This window comes from Anabrus simplex, chromosome 1 (genome assembly GCF_040414725.1).
Source record: "Anabrus simplex isolate iqAnaSimp1 chromosome 1, ASM4041472v1, whole genome shotgun sequence".
NCBI lineage: Eukaryota > Metazoa > Arthropoda > Insecta > Orthoptera > Tettigoniidae > Anabrus > Anabrus simplex.
The window spans coordinates 283,701,546-283,720,441 of NC_090265.1; the positions used below are offsets into that span (position 1 = coordinate 283,701,546).

At 37.8% G+C, this 18,896-nt stretch overlaps 1 protein-coding gene across 1 annotated transcript in view; it reads right to left on the reverse strand.

Annotated features, from left to right (window-relative positions):
• Window positions 1-15,535: 15,535 nt before the first annotated feature.
• The window catches only part of Slik (Sterile20-like kinase), a 733,683-nt gene continuing 730,322 nt past the window's right edge, over window positions 15,536-18,896 (reverse strand). The window contains exon 24 of the mRNA XM_067159768.2: window positions 15,536-18,022. Within this exon, the coding sequence (XP_067015869.2) occupies window positions 17,867-18,022 (156 nt within the window). The 3' untranslated portion in view covers window positions 15,536-17,866. The remainder of the gene's footprint in view (window positions 18,023-18,896) is intronic.

The window sequence follows — 18,896 nt, forward strand, 5'->3', positions numbered from 1 at the left end:
CCAACTAGAGTATGGTTCCAGTGTATGGGAGCCTCACCAGGATTATCTGATTCAAGAACTGGAAAAAATCCAAAGAAAAGCGGCTCGATTTGTTCTGGGCGATTTCCGACAAAAGAGTAGCGTTACAAAAATGTTGCAATGTTTGGGTTGGGAAGAACTGAGAGAAAGAAGAAGAGCTGCTCGACTAAGTGGTATGTTCCGGGCTGTCAGCGGAGAGATGGCGTGGAATGACATTAGTAGACGAATAAGTTTGAATGGCGTTTATAAAAGTAGGAAAGATCACAATATGAATATAAAGTTGGAATTCAAGAGGACAAACTGGGGCAAATATTCATTTATAGGAAGGGGAGTTATGGATTGGAATACCTTACCAAGAGAGATGTTCAATAAATTTCCAATTTCTTTGAAATCATTTAGGAAAAGGCTAGGAAAACAACAAATAGGGAATCTGCCACTTGGGCGACTGGCCTAAATGCAGATCAGTATTGATTGATTGATTGATTGATTGATTGATTGATTGGGGGTGAGGAGTAAGGCTGATGACACACGGAGCGGTTTTTGCCGAGTCGGCAGCCGCGTCGGCCGCCGCCTGTGATTGATACACAGAGCGGTTTTTGCCGACTGTGACGAAACCACTGCCTGCTCGATCTGCATCTAAAATGACTGCTTATAAGCAGTCATCAAGTGCGTATCGAGCAGGCAGTGGACAAAACATTCTAGCTCGCGCGACGTTAGGTGAGGAAGTTAGCTAACATTATATAAAAATAAATTATTGTTCTTATTCTTATTCCAAAAGTCTACTTACTCTATATGTCCTTTTACGTGTATATTATTGAATTTCAAAGATACTTAATGATGTCTAACACAGGAATACCTACCAATGATGCAATCGTCGCGTAAATTCAGCCACGGCAGACTGGATCCCTCGCTAGAGAGACGCATCAAGTCGGCTGTGATTCATCTGACTGTATTAAATCAATGGCACTAGAGCGCGCACAAAGTCTTCAACACGCTCGCTGCACCGCCAGCTAAATGACAGGCCGAGTCGGCAAATCTGCCGCCTGTCGGCGAGCACCGCTGTGTCTGTTTCATCCCATCTGATATAATAAAAACATGCGCCGACTCGGCAAAAACCGCTCCGTGTGTCATCAGCCTAAGGAGGGAGTGCTGCCGGTTCCGGTTATACTGCCAACTGGATGGAAACGAAATCTGAATTGAATCGATAATATGATCGATCGGTATGAATTTTCTAAATATTTATTATCTTACGTCAACAATTGTGGCACACATACATTATTTAACATTATATAACATTTCTCAATGCGAATCTTGTTACTAGCTTTCGATGGGTGCCTCCGGAGAACCTCCGATTGAATTACAAGCGCGTTGTTTAAAACTGGTACGGGAGAAATTAACGAGCATTTGTACAGGAATTCATAACTTGTCGCTATTAATGTGAGAAACTGCGCCCCTCCGTTAATACTTTAATTATTTGGCGATATTACAGATAGCATTCTTACGCACAAACGTAATCATGTATCAGAACCTCCGATTGAATCTCAAGCGCGTAGTGTGAACTTGGTACGAGAGAAATGAACGAGCATTTTCACAGGAATTTATAACTTGTCACTATTATCTCGAGAAACTAGGCCCCTCAGTTTATATCGTTATTATTCGACGATATTACAGATAGCATTCTTACGTACAAACATTGAATGACAAGCGCGTATTGTGAACTTCATGCGGGAGGAATGAACGAGCTATTTTCACAGGAATTTATAACTTGTCGCTATTAATGCGCGAAACTACGCTCCTCCTTTAACTTTTTTAAAATGCTATTTGTTAGGGGCGTCGACCTATGAAGATCTTTTGCCCCTACTTGCACCATATGTGAGGAAACCTGCGTGTATTATGTAAATGGCGAAAGTGTAAAGTGTTGAATGTGAGGAAAGGAACGTTAAGGATGGCACAAACCCCCAGTCCCCAGGCCAGGGCTATTAATAATTTACAGTAAAAAGCCCTGACCCGACCGGGACTCGAACCCGGGGCCACCGGGGGTATTGTATGGAATATCGGTGATATAGATCAATTTTTGTGTATGTAGGTAATGATTTTTATAGGGCGCCTACAATGAAGGACGTAAGTTTGAAATTAAAGCCCACAACGTCTTTACACTCGGGGCTACTGCTGCGAATAGGAGGCGGCCCTCCGGTTAACCTCCGGAGCTCCGTAACTTCTTTGCCTACGTCAGTAGTACCGGAGATCACCGGAGGAGCGCTATAATCGTATCCGATTCAATCAACAGGAGGACCCCCTCCCCTTCACAGCGCTACTAGAGAGTTCAGGGCTCAAGAAAAGGTTCGCGTATAGTAGAGCGGTCGGGTTTCGGTACTGAAACAGAAGACAAAGAGTTTCGCCGAGTGACATTGTTGCCCTTACTTATTGGCGGCGTAACAAAGGCCAACCGAGCGAGTCCCCTTCGCTCTCTATCTTGCTCCTCCTGTACCTTCTTCGTTTTTTACCTTCACAATGCCGCCAAAGATTAAGATACATTACAAGCAAATACGAATTACGCAGAACAGAGTTACGTATAAAGCAGGTTCAACTGTAGTTTGTAAGCTCTGGGAAAGCATTATTTCTTGATTACATTAGACCAACACCTCCTAGATATATAAGGCCTCACAACTGTTCTGGGAATATACTGTGACGTCAAAATCGGGAGGCAAGCTTGAACCTTTTCAGTAATAACACAGCAATTAGTTTGGCCATGTAACGCTGAAATTAGAAGAGTTTTAATTCGTTTAATGGTGCCAATTGTTAATACCGTTGTACGTTATGGTACTGATGTGTTGCGTACTCAACTTTAAGGAGAATTCTGGCAGTGATAACGAAGTGCATGCATTAAGTTTACGAAAGACGAGGTTATGCGGCAGATATGTTTACGTGCAATTCCAAGACAAGACTACAGATTTACTAATAACTCAATGGTGAGTAACTATTATTATTACATTCTCACACAATCATAATGAGTATAGGCCTTTGACGTATTTAACTACACGCAACAGCTGGTGATATGTAGGCATATTTACTCTTTAATGATATAAGATTATATTAGATCACAATCATGGGATACATTATTTCAACGGTATTATTATTATTATTATTATTATTATTATTATTATTATTATTATTATTATTATTATTATTATTATTATTATTATTATACGCATTAAAACATACCACCTACAGGAGCTGCTGGTGTAGGCCGATTCACTCTGTAAATGCACGGATTTCGCTCACGGTGATACATTATTTTACAGGTATGCCACAGACATTTCAAAGTCGGTGATATTTTATGGGAAGTAACTGGTACTGATCCTGCCAGAATGTGACTATAAATATGATGGGCAGTTGGAAAAGATATAAGCCACTGCTGTCTCTGACAATCATGGTCTTGGAAGAAGAGGAGTAGTTAAAAGAACCAGGCAAAAATGTAGAATAGAAAGGAGCAATAAACAGAGCCATTGAAGATAGTACATATCTCATACACAGAATTTCAACACAGCTGAAAAGCACAATAAACACGTTGTTACCTGATGGTTGTTGTACTGTGATGAAGGGAACGTAAGTAATTTTTCTGTACGTCGATACATCAAGGCAACCATACTGCATGGCATATGTAATCATCTTATAAGACATGGCCTTTATTCTAAACGGGTTTTATTAAAGTAAAAATATTTCTAATGTATATGTGGACAAAATTACTAATATAAATGCGGTAAATTCTTTAGTTACAAAACATCATAGCTGCATCACAAGGAATGAGTGTAACAATGTGTAGAAAGATTCAATAAATAAGTTAATTCTAGTCCTAGTTGGTGAATTGGACACCGCGGATGATGTCCCCACAGTTAATTTAATAGCCATAGTTAAAACATTTCTTAGTTCATAAAGGAGTATGTGCATGATTTTCTTGTTATTTGTTCAACCTTCTGTCTGATATCTCCTCATGTTTACAAATTTATGGCCGACCCCGTGGTGAGGGGATATAATGCCTGCCTCTTACCCGGAGGCCCCGGTTCGATTCCAGGCCAAGTCAGGGATTTTTACCTAGATCTGAGGGCTGGTTTGAGGTCCACTCAGCCTGCGTGTTTACATTTGCGAGCTATCTGGCGGTGAGATAGCGGCCCAGGTCTAGAAAGCCAAGAATAACGGCTGAAAGGATTCGTCATGCGGAACCTAAGACACCTCGTAATCTGCAGGCCTTCGGGCTGAGCAGGATCAAGGCCAAGCCCTTCAGGGCTGTTGCGCCGTGCGATTTTTACAAATTTATGAGACAGTAGCAATTTAATGTTGCCACAATATGTCAATACTTTTAAAAGAGTAGGCTCCAGTCCGAATGGTAGTCCAATATTAGGTTAGAAACTTACATATACTTTCTGGAATACATAAAGGTTTCGAACATAATTACAAATTAGTAACATCGATGGTAGGTGAAATTCTCATTAAACCATACATGAACTTCAAGAGAGGAAACATTGTAGGCTCATGTGCAAATACTGCCAGTGATGCTACATCAGCTTAGATGTTAGGTCTATGCTAATATTATACGTGCTAGTTTTCTTTTAAGATCACGTAATACCTATTTAAATTGAAATATGTTTGTTACATTCTGTTGTGATGTTAGCAATTCGGCCTAAGTGAGTTAACATTGCAAAATGCTGTCGTGTTTTACAACTGTCTGCTATTTATCTTTAATGGCAGAGTCACTAAAATACGGTAATAACTACAGTATAATTCAATATCCTTCAAATTTGAAACGCTATTTGTTAGTAAATAAATTATTCCATTGGCAAAAAATATTAAATTCATGTCTGTGTTTAACTATGTTCCGCGTTTCTCTGCATTGCCATCGCCTCCGTAGCGTGACGTCACTACGCTGTTGTTAGGCCTTATTATCTAGGAGGTGTTGATTAGACACATTTGCAAACAAAAGAAAATACAGTAAATTTGTTTGAATATCAGAATTTCTTTCGTGGGAACAACGGAGAAGTAAAATGTCCACGGTGCCGGTATGTGGTGTTTACTGTTGAACAGTACCTAGTTTTTGTCATTCAGTTGCTTTTGATTAGCCATGGAGAACAGTAAAAAGGAAAAGTTATACCCTAAATGAAAAAGTAAAATTTATACGAGAAGTGGACGCTAATCCACACAAAACAAAAACTGAAATTACTTCAGACTTAGGGATTGCTTATACCATGCTATGTACAGTCATCAGTAAAAGAAACGTTATTTTGGACGAATTCTTAAAACTGGGTTGAAAATTAGCAAAGCGCAGCCGTCAGCAAGAAGGAAGTTACGTAGATTTGGAGAAAATACGTTTCACATGGTTCCAGCAAAAGCGGGCTGCAGCTCTGCCAATTAGTGGAGACATGCTGAAGACAAAAGTGAAAGATTTAGCTAAAATGATGAGTATCACTGCTGATTTCCGGGCTTTTCTTCAGGATGGTTGCAAGGATTTAAAGATTGTCATGGAATCACAGGGAGAACAATTTGCGGTGACTCAAAAGCTGTAGACGACGTCACAGTGCAACACTGCAAAGAAGAGGTTATGCCGGGTATTGAAAGCGATGATCAGCCTCCAAACATCTACAATTGTGATGAGACCGGCCTATTCTCCAATTTCGTTCTTAATAAAATATTAGCTGAAAAAGGTGACTCATGCCATGGAGGGAAGAAAAGTAAAATTTGTGTAACAGTACTTCTCGCTACCAACGCAGATGGATCTGAGAAGCTTCCTTAAGGATACGAAAACAAAAGCTATGGAATATGAATCCGACAGAAATGCTTGGATGACTATGCTTCTAATGGAACAGTGGTTGAAAAAACTGGACATTGAAATGAAAAAGAAACAGAAGAAGATCCTTCTATTTATGGACCGATGTGCAGCACATCCATCTCAAATCATTCTGGAGAATGTCCGAGTGGAATTTCCCCTCCTAACTGTCCCAGTGTTCTACAACCGCTTGATTTGGGGATCATTGCAAATTTCAAAGGGCATTATAGAAAAATGCTGGTTCAGCATTTAATAACACTGAATGATGCAGGAAATGAACCTCTCTCCATTAATTTGCTACAAGCCATGGACTTTATTTCGGCTGCCTGGAAGCAGGTGTCTTCCTCCACAATCAGCAACTGTTTCTGCAAAGCTGGTGTCTTACTAGAAGAGGCTGCCCCTAATGATGGTTATGGGGAAGAATTTTTTTTGGCAATGAGGGAGTAGAATTTGATACTTTTGTGCATTTCGATGATAATCTGGCTGTATGTGGAGAACTACCGTATTATTGCTGATGTACGTCAACAATGCGGTGGTGATGGACCAGCTACAAGCGATAGTGACAGTGATGGAGATAATGACTTGAATCTTGAAACACCTGAACTGAGCGAAGTGTTATGTGCAATCTATGTGTGTAGACGTTACATCAGTGCAAAAAGTTGTAGTGAAAATGCTTTGAATTCATTACTAAGTTTGCAAAAGGAGGTTTATACTCTTAATGCAAGAAAAGTGAAACAAGCCAACATATCTGATTTCTTTAAAGGCTGGACCAAGTTCAAAATAATATTTTATGTCTTAATGTATTTATTATTTGCAAGGATTTACACATGTATGTCTATTCCATTGGTTTTTCAGTAAATATGTGATGTTTAGTGGAAGTCTGATTTCTAAGTAATTCTGAGTTACAAATAGTTTTTTCTCTTCCTCTTGATATACGTATAAGTCAGGTTCAACTGTACACGTAAAGCTGACTGGCCTGTAATTTTCCGCTTTATGTTTGTCACCCTTTCCCTTGTACACTGCAGAGCAAGTCTCCATTCATTTGTTATAGCTCCTTCATGCAAATGGTAATCAAATATTTCAGATCTGGCACTATATCCCAACCAATAGCCTTTAATGTATCACCAGAAATCTTATTAACCTCATCTGCCTTTCTAGCTTTCAAATTTTGTATCTTTTTATGTCTGGCTCCATGGCTAAAGATTAGTGTGCTGGCCTTTGGCCACAGGGGTCCCGGGTTCGATCCCCGGCAGGGTCGGGAATTTTAACCACCATTGGTTAATTTCTCTGGCACGGGGGCTGGGTGTATGTGTTGTCTTCATCATAATTTCATCATCACGACGCGCAGGTCGCCTACGGGTGCCAAATTGAAAGACCTGCACCTGGCGAGCCGAACATGTCCTCGGACACTCCCGGCACTAAAAGCCATACGCCAATTAATTTTTTCATTTGTATCTTTCTATAAATGTCGTTATCATAGGCAAATTTCACTATTTTGCCATTATTATAGTCACTTCCTCTATCAGGACTTTATCTTTATATCCAGCTACCTTCACATATTTCTGACTGAATACTTCTGCCTTATACAAGTCCTCACATATACACTCCCTTTGTTCATTAATGGTCTCAGAAATATCCTTCCTGAAATCTGTTTATGCCTTAAAGTATCTGTACATATCCTTCCATCGCTCCCTAAAATTCATGTGACTTCCAATTATGTTTGCCATCATGTTAACCTTAAAATTCAGCAAAATATCAGCTATTTCCTTATGAGCTCCTTCAATCTCTCCCTACTCCCACAACCATTCCTAACCCTTATTTCTTTCTAATTTGCACTTCCTTCTTAATCTCTTTATTTCTGTTATTATATAATGGGTCCTTACTACTCCTTACCACCTTTAAAGGTACATAGCTGTTTGTATACTCCTCAACAATTGCTTTAAACCCATCCCCTCGACTATGTACATTTTTATTTCCCATTTTTTATTGATCATAATTGCTTTTTTTAAATGTCCCCATTCCTCTCTTATCAGCCATATGGTATTGCCTAATAGTCCTTTTCCAACATTCCTTTCTAACACACTTACTTTTAACTCTGACAAAGTCAACCATCTATCACTTCAGTTTCCCTATAGAGCTTAGCTGGTTTTTATCAACACCACGTCTAAAATATTTTTCCCTCTAGTTGGTTCCATCACTTTTTCTGATTCAGCTCTCCCTCTCATAATAACTTATTCATCATTTTTTCGTCATGCTTTCTGTCATTCGCATTCCCTTCCCAGTTAACATATGGCAAGTTCAGATCACCCACTAAAATAACATTCTTCTCTGTATCATTTCCCACATTGCTGATGATCTTATCAAATAATTCTGCACCAGTATCAGTGCCAGCCTTGCCAGGTCTGCACGCCCACCAAATATCAAGTTGCCAACTGTCTTTAGAGATGAGTCGTACATCTAGAATTTCACGTTCTTCTAAACTTTTCCATACCTTATAAATTCTTCTTTCACCGGTATGAATACTCCCCATCCCATTGTTCCTATTCCAGTGGCGGTTTCTGGTATAGCGCAATGGAGCAATGAACCTCCAGTTTATATCATATTGTACTCAACTACGTAATTTTCTTAACTCCCTTGTCAATCTCGAAGCTCTTGCTAAGTCCCTCTATCCGTAATATACTCGTACTGGCTTTCAATTCATGTGAGCTGCGCAAGGTCTGTGGCTGGATACTTGTCCGGAATGAACCCCCTTGCAAAGGTGATCTCTCCGTCCGCACATAGGCGAAGGGAGTGGCGAGGTGCGGGGGGACGAAAGCCAGCACTAAGGCAAGACCAGGATATCGCAGAAACGGATCTCTGTTCTTTACGCATGCGCAATAGGCCACTGTCTCAAGACTAGCTAGTCGTGTTGTTGGGGTTGAGGTATGTGCCTGCCATCTGTTGGCCTTACGGGAATTTGACTAGGCAACAGAGAATAGTGCACGTAAGTAGCGCTAGTGTTGAAAAGCATCGTTACTACCAAAAGTCACATTAAACTGTCAAATTCCAATTAATATCTTGCCCCAAATACATCATTACTTACTAAACATCTATTCATTTGCCTTCTTTGGAATAATTACCTTTTGGAGAGGAACTTAACTCAAAAATCATTGAGGCAAAGAATAGCGGCAAGGTAATACCAATGAAAACTTTTAAATATAGTTGTTACTATTCCCATGACATCGGAAGCAGAAAGGTGTTTCTCTACCCTGAAGAGAATAAAGACTTTCTAGCGCAGCACAATGAGCGAGGATAGACTTATTGCTCTTGCTATGTTGTCAATTGAAAGGAACTTTGTTCGAGACTCTGCGGACTTCAATGAAGCAGTTATTTCTTATTTTGCATATGGTAAAACTCGGCATGTAGGCCTACCGTATTTTCTGCTCCTCTCGTATTTGATCACATTTCTAGAACTTATGTCATCTTAGTTTAGGAGGTTATGGCCCACGATGGAAGAGAAGCTGGCTGAGAGGGGGAGAGGAGAGATTTAGGGGGGGGGGGGGGGAAGGCAATTTTTTCTTCTTTTGAACCCCCAGTGATGAAAGTCACGCACCGCCACTGTCCTATTCTGTCTCTACGATAAACACTTCAGTTCCATGAGAAAATTTCTGCATCCATAATATCACTTCTCAGCCATGATTCAATTCTTATTACAATATCTGGTAAACATATATCTATCAAATTACTAAATTCTATTCCTTTCTTTACAATACTTCTACAGTTTAAAACTAACAATTTTACATCATCCTTACCCTACTTAATGCTACCTATACTGCCATTACCGCTCCCTGGTCCACCTTGTTTCCCTGAGTGTACCTCCCTATAACTCTTCCATACAAACCTCCTAATTTACATGTACCATTTACCTCAAATACATGTCAAATTTTCCAATAGTGTCCTGCAGAAACTGATGTCTACACTCAAGACGAAAAATACTTTTGAAATATACCCTCACAGGAGGAAAACCCACAAAATATGCACCGTTAACCTTTTCGTTGCTAATATTGTGAGCGACTATCCAAACCCTCCGCGCTGAATTATTAAAAAAAATATAATGCCTCAAAATACATGAAATATATGAAAATTGTGCAAGATATTTCATATGAACTGGCAAAATAATTTCAGAACAGGTTTCAGTTTTATTTATTCCACAAAAATTAACAACAGAGAAAATCAGTTGTCCATGGGAGCCAAAGATACACTTTAAAAAGTTATATATTCCTCTTTCACAAGTGCTAAATTCTCACCAAATTGCACAAGGCTCTTTTAACAATTACGAATGTGAGACATTTTAGTTATTTTACAAATCAGGGTTGTCCATAATAGTCAAAGTACTCACTGGTCATCGCCCTGAATAGATTGGTTATGACTAATTATTTCCAAATAAAAAGCAATTAAAGAACATTTCATTTTTAATAATGTAACAAAAATTAAGTTTAAGTCAGGGTTGGCCAAAATAAGAACTGTAGTGAAAACGCCAAGTTCTAAAATATCAACTCACCTAATTTACACCAAATTGTTTCAAAATTTACAGCAGACACTCCAATGTGTCTGTCTTCAAAACTTCACTAATGTGTGGCACATTTAGAAGCAGGGGTGAACACAGAGAGCCACGTCACATTTGACGCATATGTACCGGGTTTCTCAGCTCTTCTTTTCGCCAGTTGTTGTGTTGGAGCAGACATGGCAGCATCTTGTAGGAAATTTCTTCTTTGGAGTAGGTTGTACAGGGGATAGGAAATGTCTCTTCGTCAGTCTGAGTGGTTGGTCACTAGATGTAGGACGTCCTCTTTTACTGGTTTATCTAGATACGTGGTACTTCTGGATGAGTTCCCTTATAAGCTGTAGCTGGAAATCTGCTAGAGATATGTTCTGCAAAGTTTTGACATTGAAGAGGGCATGAGAATTTAGAACAGTGATGTCCAGCTGGTGGATGGCAATCATGTTATCTGTCGCTCTTGATTCAGTTTGTCCTTTCTCCAATTTTGTACTAAATTTCGGCATACCCCTCCTGTTTTTCCTGATGGTAGCACATGTGTTGGTTTTGTTTTTGTGTAGGTGATCGTACAGTTGTCGACTTGAATACCAGTTATCTATCCACAATGTATGTCCTTTCTGCAAGACCTTTCAATTAGCGTCAAGACAACTGCACCAGATACCCCAAATTCACATTCAGGAATTATTTCTGTAGTTGACCCTGTGTAAACAATAAAATCCAGCACATATCCAGTTCACAATCGCAGATAAGAAATGTCTTTATTCCAAATCTGTGTCTCTTTGATGGGATAAACTGTATGAATGAAAGCCTGCTTTGGAAAAGCATTAAACTTTCATCAATGCAAATGTTTTCAAACAGGGTGAACATTTCTCTGAACTTATTCCTGAGATGGTCAATTACAGGCTTTATTTTATACAGCCAGTCACCTTCAGGCTGACTGTTATTATCATTGAAATGTAATAACTGCAATAATAAGAGATACTTGTCTCTAGACATGAAATCCGAGAACTGTGGGGTCATTATTAGAGGATCAGTTGACCAGTATTCAAGAATTGTAAGTTTCTTCATTCTTCCCATAAGGATTGTCACGGCAAAAAAAAGCGTACAGCTCTTCAGGTGTGGTTTCCCTCCATTTCTGTAGCCTTGAACTTGGAGACAGTGGTATTGTTTGCATAACAAATACAAAGTACTCGTTTGTTTCAACTGCTATATGCTCCATAATTTCCCGTAAAAAGAAGCACTGAAATACGTCTAAAGCTGCTGGTTCATCATGAATCACACCGAATTATATACCCGATGAACTGTCATCAAAACTGTGTATTACAGGACTAAATATATTACCCATGCGCCACTGAAATAAATCGGGTTTGGAACGAATTCTTTTCCTGGTTTGTGGAGCTGGTACTCGAGGCTCAGCACTACCACTGTCATCACTGTCACAAGAACTGTTACTACCCAAATCACTGATATCTGAGTACTCATCTTCTGATTCAAGGGTACTCACAGCTTCTATAAGTTCGAACTCGGAAAGAACGCGCCATCCGCTACTTGAAGCCATTTTTACAAAGCCTGGACACAGGTGCTTTGCGGGACTGCCAACCTAGGTTGCACACTGAGCTGAGTGCATTATTTCAGATATTTGACCGCAGATAGTGTTAAAATGCAGTCTCTGTTTTGATTGATGGTCCATTATGCTGCTAACAGACGTAGCTTGTTGCTACTGAATTTTGAAAAACAAAGGAAACTCCAAAGGTATATATATTTCCTTTTCAGAAATTTAGCTAAAGTTACCGACGAGATATCTTGGGCGCAGCAAGGACATGACGCATTACCGCACCAAATATGTAACTGCATAATTATCCGAAGCCCGGTTATAAGTGTCTGCTGATTAGGTCAGTCCATTCATGAGATTTTCGGCCAATCTCAGATATTACGCTCAACAATGAGTGACATCATAATGAAATGCTGGAGAGTTACGAAAAAAAACTTTGACCTGGAAGCTAAAACAATTAACAGCTGCCTTTGACATGTCGTGAAGTCAGACCAGCAAACTTCGTTAAAAACCATGGTCACAGATTTTCGATTGCCACCTGGAAGTAATGATATTACTCGTACAATTCATTAGCAAGGGTTTGTATTTGGAATTCATGTATGAGCTGCAGCACATACACCGAAGATTATACAGTGAATGCTTATTAGCGATAACAGTGCTGCAAAACACATTGCCTGTGGAATCTAGATCAATCAAAGGGCATCATGTGGAGTGACGAATCACGCTACTCATTGTGCCAGTCCGATGGGCATGATGACCTGGACTTGACAAATACCAGAACAATGATTAAAGCCATTGAAGATCATCCTCTCACCCCTCCCCCACTTCTGCATAACTCTTGAGGAAGGGAGATTTTCAGGTAAACATATTCTTATGTAATGAGGGCATGGAGCACATATTCAGAACATAGTGTACCAGGAAAGCCTATGTCCTGGCCCATATCAATCGAAAGAAACGTTATTCCAGCATAAAATATCCGTCCGACGTACGAACATTTAAATAAAGGAATGTTCCAGCAGGTGCCAGACTTCACGAGTGCACTAGGTGAAGTCAAGTGACGTCACCTGTCACTCGAAGCTCACCTCCCCTAGAGATATTTCTCGAAAAGAATTTTCTTTTCGCAAGCTTTTCAACGCCTTAACCAATTTCAACGGGACAAACGCTGAATTGTAGCGGACGTCATAAAAGTTAATCCCTGTGAATTTCGAATTAATCCATCCCATGGTTGTTGAGTTATAATAATTTAAAGTCTAAGAAAATTTTCTCATTAATTTTGAACAGTGGAAACTTCAGTGCCGCGTGTGAACGAATATTTCAGAGTTTTCATAGTTTCTCAGAAGTGATTAATTTAATTTTCAAATTTAATTTTCATATCTCATAGAAAGACTTTAGGCTTTTCAAGTGTGCTATACATCAAGGTTTACAAACTGAAAAACTGAAAACTTTTAACAGAAATTTAATTTCTCATGTCAATTTGCAATTACAAGTGTGTGCTCATATTTAGAAAGACTTTAGGTGGAAATCTAATACCTCGTCTTCTCACATATGAAAGACTTTGGAATCAGTGATATTCATTTAATTTTCATGAACAGAATTCAGGAAGATTACGTTCAAACTTTTAATTTCAATGCCAGATTTGAGTCCAATAATCATATTGCAGGGTGAAGAATTAATAAATTGTTAAAAAAAAAAATTTAACCATCTATTATTCGCTGTGCGAGTCTATCCTACTCTGTATCGGCTCCAAAACCAAGTTCCACTCCCTGAGGTCTTACCCATGCCCTTTCCCCAAAAAACTTTTCCTGGTACAATAGTGTTGTTGGTTTGAGCAGTCTCATAGCATTATATCCTTCAGTTGAAACCAAGAGGAAATAATGGCAATTTGTTTGGAAACGATAACCTCAATCAAAATGGGATGCAGGTTGTTTATTCCTTTATATAAGGGAAAATTGTGAACTTTAATGATTTTTGAATGTTTCAACAATAAAGGCGCTCTACAAAGGCAAAGGAGATCTGTGTGACCCTAATTCCTATAGAAAATAGACAATAAATACTTACAAAGCTTGTGATTTAAAGACTTACCAAAGAAAGTGACAAAAAAATTCCCAGAAGAGCAATTTGGTTTTAGAAGAGGGAGAAACACGCACAGGAAAATTCCAAGTAGTATTCACAGATTTCTCAAAAGCCTTTGACAATCACAGTACGACTATCATCTTCATTAAACTAGATATGATAGTGAAGGAAATCAAAGCACGCACAATTCTGATCTGCTGAGGTGTAACAATGTCCAAATTTTTAACAATGAAACAGTTTCAAGAGAGATTGTACACATGAATGTCATATTCCAGGGAGACCCCCTTAGCCTCTTGCTCTTCAGCACCACCACACACAATATAGTTCAGGCAATCAGAGAAGATTCAAAGGAAACTAAGATATACATCTACACAGACGACACGGTTCTGGGATCTCTTGACATCAAAGAATTACAAACAGTGATCCACGCTCTGGAGAAATGGGCAGATAACAACAAATTAAAAGTTAACATAGAGAAAACTGAGCACATGATTTCCAGGAGGGAGGACATGTATCCCTGAAACACAGAATGTTTTTTCAAATAAAACTGAACTCATTCAGGATCAACGTGTCTACGAGCAGCAGCAGTAGCTACAAAAGTTATATTCGACATCAGTCCTAACCAGATTATCCATGAAGTCCGCCAAGGTACTCTTTGATAACAAAATCATTCCAATACGTATGTGATAAGAGATAATCTGGGCTAAACTAAGTACTGGAGACCTCCGAATATTAGAAAAGGTAAAAGCAAAATATCTGAAGACTGTCCTTGGGGTATCTAAATACAGCAGCTCAAGACTGGTATATGAGGTCACTAGGGAGTCCTTCTTAATGGAGGACTTAAGATTCAAGTTTATTTTGCCTTCTACTATCAATTGGAAGTGGGTACGGAAGAAAGAGCACTGAAAAGAAGGGAAATCTGGATAGACTTCCATTCAACTGAGGTCGTAATGAACGGATATGAACCAGGAACTATGGCACTTTGTCCATTCTCTGGCTGCGCACAGCTATCATCACAAAACGTGCAAGACGAAACTCTACCACGAGCCAAACTATACTTGAGTTTATGAGCTGTGTAACCAAAACTGTGAACAATGTAATTAAATGTACAAATCGTGGTAAACCCATCATAGACTACTGCATGAACTGAAGTATACCTTGTCTTTTACACAAATTGTATGCATTTATTCACTTATTTATTATAATAATTTTGTTCACAAAAAAGAGCTGAAAGTTTAGAAGTTTGAATGTATGTAGAGTGTGAAAAGAGGGGCCCAACCAGATTATGCAACAACAAAACAGGACAATTCTAGTGCACTCTTATAACTAGGTCTCAGGAGACTCTTCCCTGATTTCCAAGTTGAAGTAAACCTTCAAAAGAGATAATTTTCAATCTATAGAAATGAAAGCTCTCAAAACGAGTAGAAAAGAAATAGATGTGATCTAACACCACACAGAATAATATCCTGTACTAACTGGTTTAGGTCTAGCTGAGATGAAACATAGTCTGAAAAAGAAAAAAAGAAGAAAATGAATGTATAGGTACGACACTTGTCAGTTTATTGAAGCAAGCAATACAATTCTGACAACTAAATTTAAAAAAAGAAGAGATAATTTAAAGAAATGAAATACTGCTATAAGCATTAACTTAAATTAGTATAATCCATTTTATAGTACACATTCTATATTCAATTAAGATTTATTATGACTGGAATTGGAACTATGTTAAATCTGCGAATAACGGAATATTAACAAGTTAAACACAGAAAATGCTGTATTTTACATTTATCATTTTAGTTTATTTACAATATTTATATAAACCCCTAATAAGGGTTCAGACCGACTGATTGTATTGTACACGACTTGGTTACTTTTTGGTGTTCACCCAAGCTCTACAGTCCAAGCATGAGTATGTTACCATATTAAGAGAAAAAAACCTCAATAAAAGTTGCTGTCATGTGTAACACTGAACTAATAATATCATTAATTACATTTTAAAATATACATTCAAGGAACAGAAGAGGGAAAGGATGGAAATGTATAATTACTATAAAATGAATCTTTAACATACTTCTATCTTTCTAATAGACATCACATTGTTATTATCAAGGGGTATTCATCATTCACGTACAGTGTGACTGACTGACCTTAACATATTTGTATCAACAGTAAAGTGCAAAAATACAGTGCCTGCTTCTTCAACTTATGAAGGCAAAGTCAGAACTGAACAGACATTTAAAAGTCTGCCATTATGACTTATTTATCGAGCCAACAAAAAAAGTTAATAATTTACAACTTTCAATCGCAGTCTGTCACTTTCACTTTACCCAGATATTTATTTATAACCTAAATCATCGATAATATATAAATTATATACATTGACTTCAGTATATATAAACCTACAGGTATGTACACTTGAAATTTATTCAAGTTCGTCGCATTGAATATATATACACACACACACACACACAGGCATATGTATGAACTCACTTCATAAATGTACAATTTTACATTAGGAATAATATTTAAACATACAGAACACATCTTTGAAGCAAAAATTTTCATTAATAGTACTTAAGCCATCTAAATTAGCAACAATAATGCATTCCATGCACTCTTTCTGAATATGCTTAACTAATACCACTTTCTAGAATAAAGTCTATCACTTAGCAATTCATTAAACTTCAGTTGACATTGCCAGGAAGGACATAATCACAGAAGTAATTTGCAAATCAAACAAAACAGTACATTTCAAGACACAGGAACCAGAATTCCGACAACATTAATGTTAATCATCACCACCTGAGGGGAGTCAGTATTTTCTTCATACTCATATGCAAGTATCTTACACTCTCAAACATTTCTTTCTCAAATCTTGTAAGTACAGCAGTATAAAGAAAGACAATGGTATACTTGATAATATGACAAAAAAACTGTAAATAAATTATATGAAGAGAAAAAATCCTTGCCATTTTTATCACCTTAAAGAATCTGAAAATCTAATCAACTTAATAACACCAGCTATTGCAGGGCCATAAACACTAAGTTCAGATAGGAACAGACTTACATTCAATCCTCATTTAAAGTGTTTTTTAATAAAAGCACACAATAAATGAAAATTCTCATAAAACTGTCAAAAAAAAAAAAAGACAATATGCAGTTTAGTACCTTCTAAATGTGTCATCACTACAGCTGAATGTAAAAAGTTATATCACTACATATTAACTTCAAACAATATTATATGCACCCATTCTGTAAAATGGCAAAGAACAAGCTGTTGTAAAAACTACTAGCACATTTTTTGACTGAGATATTATTCTTTAAACTGCTGAATTGACTTAGATGCTATTTACAATATTAGAAATTCTCCTAACTGGTGTTTCAACAGGTTAATTACTTCTGTTTTGCTTCTACTAACAAGGAGTTCAATAAAATTTATGTGCTATAACATGAGGTAATATACAAAGAGAATCGAATAAAGAGGCAATAAATTATTGAGTACGATACTTTATATGCAACTATTCGACTGACAAAAAAAGTTTCTATACTTCACTTACTCTAAAACAAAAGGTACATGGAATGTCAGCGTTCATTTTCAACATCTAAATATTAACATATGATGGATTTAACTTAAAATTCTAAGCCTTAGTTTACTCTGAAGAACATTTTAAAAATGTTTATTTTACTGTATTGATAGACAAAGCATCAATACTACTGAACTGTTACCATTTTGTTATAAAGCACTAAATCAGGCAACAACATTCTTAGGGTATCCAGCTCAGACTTTGTAACTGAAAATACAATGATGTTTTAATACAATCATTGTTTCAAATTGTAGAAAAGAGTTTTACACAAAGAGAGGTCGATGTCATCCTTCAGATACAGATGAGAGGCTGCTACGAGTTGAACCCACGATGTTAGGCATATCATGAGGCAGATCAGATAAATCAGAAGGTAATGGCATAGCAGGCCCAAAGACTTGTTCTTGCTCCTCCAACTGCTGAGTGAACTGTTCCTCCAATCTCTGGAAGAGGACAGTGGTCAACATTAAGAAAAGACAATGCAACTCTATTCAACAGGACATACAAACATGAATGAATATATTACTTTAAATCAGAGAAATTCATATACACTTACATTTGTAAGTTTTCTATAGGCATTACTGCATTACTAAAGAAACTATGCAAGGTATATTTATATGATTAATAGGACTAAGAATGGGACAAAAATTGCATCTTTTTAAAATCAAAGCCAACATTTTGTTTGAATACATGTCACTTTACAAAATTATCAATTTCACATTAACTTTTCTAGCAAGTATTTGATGCAATGTTCAAGTAGTTTGGAAATTACATCACAAATCAGTTCTGCACTTATTTGCAGAGAAGGTTTTCAATTCTTCCAGAAGTTAAAACTCCAGTACGTTATAGCTGAATATATTTGTGATTTCTGTTCGGTCTGAACATAAAATAACCGAGCATATGAATATCATAATCAGACTGGCAGAAAATTAAATCCCAACACCAAGGAGGAGTTGTGCTAGATAAATGAAATTTGGGGGGCATGTTTGCACATCTGAAAGATGACACCTATTCAAATTTGTGCATTAGTTGATGAAAAATGGTGTTATGACCTTGCAAAGCAAGTTTGCTTTAATTACATGCTGTATACTTTGTGAGAGTTATTTATCATCCAGTGTTGATGTTGTGCGGTAGGTGTGAGTCGAACATGCCTTTACGGAGACAAAGAAGGCAATATCAGCAGTTTACTGGATCTGAACGAGGTCGTGCAATACGGCTACAAGAAAGTGGATGTTCTTCCTGCAATACGCGATACTGCCCAGACTTGGCAGGGATATATCCACAGTACATCTGTGTTAGCAAGAATGGTCATGGGAA